The sequence below is a fragment of the Oreochromis aureus genome, linkage group 20 (genome assembly GCF_013358895.1).
Source record: "Oreochromis aureus strain Israel breed Guangdong linkage group 20, ZZ_aureus, whole genome shotgun sequence".
Classification (NCBI taxonomy): Eukaryota; Metazoa; Chordata; class Actinopteri; order Cichliformes; family Cichlidae; genus Oreochromis; species Oreochromis aureus.
In genome coordinates this window covers 11,601,424-11,609,985 of record NC_052961.1, presented here as the reverse complement: position 1 = coordinate 11,609,985, position 8,562 = coordinate 11,601,424, and the positions used below count along the sequence as shown (strand labels likewise).

General features: G+C 36.8%; 1 protein-coding gene across 1 annotated transcript; it reads left to right on the top strand.

Annotated features, from left to right (window-relative positions):
• Positions 1–4,841, top strand: LOC116319509 (cell division control protein 42 homolog). Its single transcript, XM_031738870.2, has 6 exons — positions 1–309; positions 847–996; positions 1,077–1,149; positions 1,250–1,359; positions 2,772–2,969; positions 3,820–4,841. Exons 2-6 carry the CDS (start codon positions 892–894, stop codon positions 3,907–3,909), a joined length of 576 nt encoding a protein of 191 aa, XP_031594730.2. The 5' UTR covers positions 1–309; positions 847–891; the 3' UTR covers positions 3,910–4,841.
• Positions 4,842–8,562: the final 3,721 nt, after the last annotated feature.

Here is an 8,562-nt window from a genome sequence, read left to right as displayed (position 1 = left end):
GAAAGGAACGTTTGAAGCGTCATGCCTAAGACTTCGTGCATGATATTGAACTTATATACAAAGAAAACGCCTTAGAATAAAAATTTTACTTTCAGGTTTAGAGAACTAGCTTTTACAATGAATGGAGTTTGTAGCAACATGTAAATGTTTTACTTTGAAACTGTTGTCCGGGATTATTCCGTCTCGCTTGAAAGTCGTAGTGGAAGTCGCTACTCGCAGACTGGCTGTACCAAGTTGTTGCTCGCTGGTGCCAACGCCCGGCGAAACAGACTGCTAACGTTAGCTAGCAGAGACACAAGAGGGACACGGGTACGTAGCTAAAAAATGTAACTGGCATTTTGTGAAGTTGTGCAGTCGTCTGATTTTGTTTGTGAACTACGCTTTCCTATATTAACCTCATAGAAACTAACGGAGCGTTTGTTTACACCCTTACGTTATCCGACTGGCTGCTAAACTAGCTAACAAGTTAGCATTGCGTTAGCAGAGTTTGCTAAATGATGCGCAAACATGATTCACTTGCCAGTAATTATTTAAGTAGTTATCGCCACATTTTGTGAGTAATCTAAGAACTTGTTTACATACACTAAACGTAGAAAAGTAATTAAATGAGTAAGCAAGTCATTAGCTAACGTTAGCCTTCAGACAATGTTGTTGATAGCTGGGTGTGACTCTTAGCTGTTTAATTCTAGAAAACTCCGCTGTTCCACTTGGGTCCCATCGTCTCATTAAGAAGTTATTCGCAGTGGATACGACAGAACATTTGGATAACTTAACATTGTCTCTAGGTGTCTAAAATATTGAATATTGGCCTAACCTTCGTCAGTTATCACCTCCTTCTCCTTGCAGGTAACGTGATAAACGTGATTGCTAGCAGCTTCAGAAAGCACAGAGATGCAGACTATCAAGTGTGTGGTGGTGGGTGATGGAGCAGTGGGAAAAACCTGTCTGTTGATTTCATACACCACTAATAAATTCCCCTCAGAATATGTACCAACAGTAAGTTTTCCACACAAAAAAAATGTTTTCACTTCAATGTGCATTCAAAATATTCTGACATGCAACTTATTCTATCACAGGTGTTTGACAACTATGCAGTAACTGTAATGATTGGGGGTGAACCCTACACCCTTGGCTTATTTGACACAGCAGGTACAATTCATTTTAGTTCCACTTTTAGTTAAATGTGTTAGTTTTATTTAGGCTGTCTCTTGGCAAATTATTTATGTGTATGTGTGTGGTCTCTCCTTAGGTCAGGAGGATTATGACCGGTTACGACCTCTAAGCTACCCGCAGACTGATGTCTTCTTAGTGTGTTTCTCAGTTGTTTCACCTTCCTCATTTGAGAATGTTAAAGAAAAGGTACATGATTTTATTCTAAATACAGACTTTGTTTTTGTTCTTGAACCTACGTGCCCTGAGAAATTCCAAAATGGTCAAAATAATAAAGAACATGAAATAGTGATAATGAACACAGAGAGTTTTTTTATTGAGTTAAGTTACTTAAACAATGAAGGAAAAAAGGTTGTTATTGTGTGTGTTGCCTCACTCTAAAAGCAGATCAGATTACCACAGATAATGGTCCAAATAAAAGAGGTTGGGGGGTTTGTTTTGTTTGTTTGTTTGTTTGTTTTGAGAACCAGACAAATCTTGCTGCTCCATCCCATTTCTCTCTTTCTTTCTCTTCTCAGTCGCTGGATAATTTATACTTTGATCACTTAGGAACAGGTTTTGTGGGGAGAAATGCCAAGTCACTGATATGGATTAGACCAATACCTCTTCCCCTCATGTAATGACCTCCCTCCATAGGATGTTATGCGGCCCAAAACAACTTTAACTGGTCTAGATAAGTAGAATTGTAAACAATATGCTATAACTTTAAAGATAAAAGAAAAATTTATTGCACACAGAGCAGAAACACTGCTGGACCCTGGCCATTATTGATCCTTTCTCATCCGCCATGGGTACTTCTAATGAGGATCATCCGGAGCCATCCGTGGTGTCCAAGGTTATGACGAGCATAGTTTAGCAATAGTAGTGATGGTTCTAGTTTTATTATTGTGATTTTTTTTTTTTTTTTAACCTAACGCTATCCTGTAGCTAATATCAATTTGGACTGAATAGAGTCTCACATTTCCACATAACCTCACAACACGTTCATACTCGTGCAGCTCACTCACACGCATTAATTTTAATGAAATGTGAAATATGCAAATATATACATAATGTATGCATGTTTTGTTTTGTTTTTCTCTCTCTGTTTCACATGTTCTTTCTTTTTTTCTGTCAGTGAACTAGGTTATAATATTGTGCTGGGGTTTCAAGACTGTATTTTTTTTTAAAAATCTTTTACAATCTATTGTGGTATGTAATTCAGCCATACATGTTATGTAAAAATTAAGATAATATGGTTTGGTTAACACATTCTCTTCTGAAAACACAAAACCCAGCCTTAGGGGATCGAAAACTACTGTACTCCTACCGCTGGTTCTAAGCCTGGATAAATGGGAGTTTAACAGCAGGTGTAAAATCTATGCCAAGTAAAAATGTGGACCAAATTAAAATGTGATGACCCGTTGTGAAAATAATGGAGAATTTGAAAGTGCCTATTTTAATTTTAGAATTTTAGAAATATCTGGTTAGTTTGTGGGTTTATTTTTCTCTGTGGTCCTCCAATAATAGAAAAGTTTATGAAAATGCAGTGCATTTTCTGTCAGTCACGTAAAATAATCTGTAAATCCCTGTTTTTGATGAGTTTTTGTTTTCTCCACCAGTGGGTTCCTGAGATAACTCACCACTGTCCCAAGACCCCGTTCCTGTTGGTAGGCACTCAGATCGACCTGCGTGATGATCCGTCTACAGTGGAAAAGTTAGCCAAGAACAAACAAAAGCCAATCACTCCTGAGACAGCAGAAAAGCTGGCTCGTGACCTTAAGGCAGTCAAATATGTTGAGTGCTCTGCTCTAACACAGGTAAGATCTCTCATTACACGATACACTAAAAGCTGCTCTAACAAGCATGTTTCTGAATGCAATCTCTTAACATGGGTGGAATTGCTTTGCTTTATGTTTTGCTAACACCACTTACCTAAAAACTCCCATCTAACACTGTGTACCTGTCTTTCTTCCTCCTTTTCCTCTTGCTGTAGCGGGATTGAAGAACGTGTTGATGAGGCTATCCTAGCTGCTTTAGAGCCCCCGAAACTCAGAGAAAGAGAAAATGCTGTTTGTTCTGATGTCTTCTCGAATCTTGCTTTGCCTCTCGATCATGTGCTGCTCATTCATTGTAAACAAATGTCTGTTACTAAAATAACCCCCATGCTGTTTCAAACTTTAAACTTCTGTACCCATTAACCTTTTCCTTTGTTTCATCTGTGCTTTCTTTTCAACTAATCTCAATAATTGTCCATGCTGCCTAATGACGATGGTGCCAATCTTTAGTTCTTCACCTTATGGACAAGTCTGTGTAACCTGACATGTCTTTGGGGGTGGGGTTTGTTTTTGTTTTTGTTGGGGTTTTTGTTGTTATTTTTAAGCAAACATTCCTTATATCAGCATTGAGCTCATCCATTGTACCCTATTTAAGCATCAGTGCTACTGTCTTTGACAGTAATATCTCTTCTTTTTTTTTTCTACTGCAGCATAAAAATTTTCACAGGCTTTTGTCTTTAAGACAACTTGATCACGAGGAGAGACTTGTATAATGTTATTTCAATAAATGAAAATTTTGATTGCCCTGCTCCATTTTTACTCAGCTTTCTTTTGCGCTCACATATTTCCAGAAAATGGCTCTGTTTTGAATATAAATGTCTTGTTTCCACAGAAAGGATTAAAGAATGTGTTTGATGAGGCAATACTGGCTGCCCTGGAGCCACCTGAACCTAAGAAAAGACGTAAATGTGTTCTGCTCTAAGTTTCGTCGCAGTCTTCACACCAGTTTCCAAATCTAGGTTAACAGTACTGAAGAGGTTTTCTGCACAAGCACATTCCACTATAAGTTGAGATATTTTTAAATATTACCCTTCTCACATACTTAACCTTAAAACATATTTTGTGTAAGACTGATACACTTTGTCATAATTTGATGCCATTGAAATTTTGTACACAATGTGAACACTGAATGCTGACACTTAAGGAAATTCTAAGGAACACTTGGAAGCAATGTTTTGGTTTGGCCACATTATCTTTGCAGAGGTTTTCTTGCGAAAGAAGTGATTATGCAAAGACATTTTTATAGAGCTCCTGTTTCAAGACTCCTATAAAATAGAGCTTTAATAAAGTCCCTTAAAGTTATAAATTGTTTTCCAAACGCTTGTTTAGGGAAAGCTCCACTTAATCTTCTCAACATAGTCTTAAGGTAAATGTAAGAAACCTAAAGAAATATGGAACTTCTAGGGTATGGTTTTACCTTCGGTCTGATAAAAGTGGAAAATCTATTTCGCTGTTACTATGAGTTTGAGTACAACTATATCCCAGTCATTTTCTTTTTCTGACAAGTATCAAGGAGACAGTGTATGTCCTCAATGATCATCAACAGATGGTAAATTTAAACTTTGTGGAAGTGTAACTACACCGTTAACAGGTTGAGATCCTGTGGAAGTGATTAAATTACTTAACTCATAATTATTGCCTTTGACTATCCATTCCTAGATTGTGGGCTTGCATTTAATTTGTAAATGTAGTGAAAGTAACTCGTAACTTATTGACTGAAAATTTGTATGTCACTGATGAAAGACTGAAAGAACCTTCGCTGAAATCACATTAACCAGAATATATTTCGCTCTTATTTTTATTCAATTTCACAATAAAGTTGGGACTGTATTTTTGTTTGTAACAAAGCTTCACAATAAAAGCAGTATTATTATTATTAAATCCTACTTTGAAAATTTCATGTTGTCATGTTATTAGATGGTTTAAACTTGAGAACCTGCCTATAGTCACATACATACATTTGAAATACCAAAGACATCAAAACAGATTATTCAGTCATTTTCAATACAAATTTGTATTATAAATAAGGCATTACAGGTCAATGCAAACATAATTCTATTGCTGGTGAGCCAAATAACACTTTTAAAGTATTACAATAGAATTCAGATAAACCCTCGCAATCCGAGAGGTCAGGTTCTGGCTTTTGTTTTATCCTGGTACCAAACTATCACTTATTCTGGCATTATTGCCTCAAATAATGAGATCACCCACTGACGCCTTCATGCAACTACAAATATGTTCTCACCCTAGTTTTAAAGTAAATGAAGGAAAGGTCAGATACAACCTTCGAAAAGCCTGAGAGCAAAGCTGTAGTTTTTTTTCAGGAATTGCAATAGCTCTGGTATTTAACCAACCTCAGCACAATAATATGGTGATGTTAGAGATTTTATAGTAAATATCCCTCATTGTGGAGTTTGTAGTCACTGTGGCTACATTACATGAAGAATGTTTCAAATGTTTTCTGCAAGCCTGTTTAGATTTACACATGTGCACTGGTGGGGGAATAAAAGACATGGCACAAAGTAACTGTAAAGCATGACAATACACTTTGGTGAACAGCTATACAGTATATGGTTTAATGTGTTAACATTTAAGCTCACATTATCATTTCCAGTTCTCACACTACAAAATGGAAAGTAAGAAAGGCAGGTATCTTTAAGGCAAATGCATAGGTTTGGTTTAGAGCTGTAGCAATAATGTAAACTAAGTCACACGCTGCCTTCCAGACAAGCAAGTCAAGGTACACATTAACCCTTTCATGCATGAATTAGGACAACCTCAATCATCATCAACCTCATCATTTTTACTTAAGTATTTTTATTCATCTTTAGGCATGAAAAGATGAATAAAATATTTAAGAAAAAATCCTGATTGAGGTTGTCATAATTCATGCATGACCGGTTAAATAACAATAATTACAATGAAACATGTCATACAGCTATAGCAACATTAAACGACCAGTGGGTGGCAGGGTATGGAGTGACACATCAGTGTCCAATGCAGTGGTTTATGTGCAAGTATACCATCGACACTGACATAAATACAAGAAAACAGCCTTTGAATAGCTGTAGTGACCACTATACATGAAAGGGTTAAATCACTGGATACTCAGTCATCTCATATGTGCAACGGAATAGAAACATAAATCGTATACAAATCATATTTGCATATTATCTGACAGAAACCTCATATAAAGCCAGAAGGACAGGTTTTGTCCCCAATAACTGTGTAGACAGTCTAAAGCAAACCAATCACTCAGTGGAAGTAATTATTCCTGGTTCAATTAAACTGATGTGCTTGTGTCTGAATTAGTAGATGTTTTCATAAATGCCTGAAAATTTCAAGCGTCCCCATTACATCTGGCATAAAGGTAATACAGCATTTCCATAAAGAAACATCAAGAAATCACAATGGAAAAACAACAAGAAAATACAGTGGTGGTAGTTTAATGGTCTGGGGCTGTTTAGCTGCCTCAGGACCTGGAAGGCTTGGTGTGGTAACCATGGAACCATGAATTTACCAAAACATCTATTTACCAAGTACTAACCACTTACTGGCACCACGGTGGTTAGCACTGTTGCCGCACAGCAAGAAGGTCCTGAGTTCAATTCCTCCATCATGTTCTCCCCGTGTTTGTGTGGGTTCTCTCCGGTACTCCGGCTTCCTCCCACAGTCCAAAGACATGCAGTTTGTGGGCAATCTAAATTGCCCATAGTGCGAATGGTTGTCTGTCTCTGTGTGTTAGCCCTGCAACAGACTGGCGATCTGTCCAGGGTGTACCCGCTTCGCCCCTATGACAGCTGGGATAGGCTCCAGTACCCCCAGCGACCCTGAAAAGGATAAGCAGAAGCGAATGGATGGATGGATCTATTTACCAAAACATCCTGAAGGAGAATCTCGTGACCTCAAGCTAAAGCGCACTTGGGTTCTGCAGCAGGACAAAATACACCAGCAAGTTCACCTCTGAATGGCTTAAAAACAACAACAAAATGAACACTTTGGAGTGGCTGCAGAAATCAAGTTAACCCATGTTATAATGATGATAATAATAATAATGATAATGTGCAATTGTAGGCAAACTGTCAAAATATGATGCTAACTGTCAATATAATATCATATGTCAATATAGTCAAAAAACTGTTATATCCATTTTGTTGGTTTAAGATGCAAAAACATCTAAATTAAAAGCAGGTTAAATAAGTTAAACATGATTAGTATAATTTCAGAGAAAGTTAGTAAGCACATCGTTAAATGAATCCCACCGACTACATATGTAGTTTATGTGTCCAGTGTTGGAAATAACTTAACAGAGCTGCCATAACACAATACAATGAAAACATCAAGAATACATTTTAAAATCTACACCATATTTGATACACAAACATATATCAATAATCAGTTCATCTTAGACTTAACATTATGAGCATAATTATCATTTTGTTTACATCTACTTTTACGTCTACTTTTCTTTAATACAATTAGTTATTAATAAGCAGTCTGTTAAAGACCCCATGTTTATTCTCACCAATCAGATATTTTGATGTCTGGTTGGGCATGAGCCATAACAGATGGACTGTAACCTTCCTTCTCCAAGTCAATCAGCTGTGACTTTATGCACATTCTGTGGGAAACAAAATGGTTTTCATGCTACATAATGTACACACACACATTAATAAAGCAGGATTAATTGTTCAGATGCATCAGAACTGTTAAATACTCACTCAAAAGAGGTCACAAAGTTTGCTTTGATTGTTTCATCTAGATGTGGTTGCCTAATTTCCTTAGCAACCCATCTATTGCCACCGTTTCTCAAGATCTCCCAGCTATTTAGTCTTTCTACAAATTAAGTAAATAAATAAAATAAGCTGTAATGGGAGTTCAAAGGTTTTGCATTTATTAGGATTGATCATGCCACCTTGTTAAGTAAAAGTTCAATTTTATTTATATAGCACCAATTCACAACAACAATTGCATCAAGGTGATTTATATTGCAAGGTAATATTAAAAGGAAATCCCCAACAATATTATCAAAGAGAAAACCAATAATAATATTAAAGGGTGCCCCTCCCCTGAGCCCAGCAGAGCTTGGCCAAGGAGGGACGGCAGTCCTGGTAGTAGTCCCACATATTTGTTTAATATGCACATTGAAGGCCATATCCTGGTCAAAAACAACTCCAAGATTCCTGATAGAGTTATTGGAGCCCAAAGTAATGCCACCCAGAGTAATGGATGATCGATAACAAAAGTAAAACTGGTTTGTAAGTTGTCCAATCAGGGTGGATATAGCTAAGGGTTAGGCATTTAAATGAATTTAAACTCTGCCTGTGTCTGTGGTTAATTAATAAGCTGGAATGGAAGATTGCTGCCACTCCCTCTTCTTGGCCTGTACTTTGAGAATTCTGATAGTTCGTGTGACTCGGTATATCAGGTATGACTCGTTTAAACTAAATTTGTATGCCAGAAAAAAATCAACATGTTGATCAATTCTTAAATAATTTACTAAGCTTGACTTAGAAGAAAGAGAACTAATGTTTAATAATCTAAATTTAACACTCTTACTTTTTTTGGTGCAGCT

Bases quoted from the DNA above. Each gene is read 5' to 3' on its own strand.
- LOC116319509 (XM_031738870.2), top strand. From the start codon at position 892: ATGCAGACTATCAAGTGTGTGGTGGTGGGTGATGGAGCAGTGGGAAAA. The intron at 1,150-1,249 runs GTACAATTCATT...GTCTCTCCTTAG, and splicing joins TGGCTTATTTGACACAGCAG to GTCAGGAGGATTATGACCGG. The intron at 2,970-3,819 runs GTAAGATCTCTC...TTGTTTCCACAG, and splicing joins AGTGCTCTGCTCTAACACAG to AAAGGATTAAAGAATGTGTT.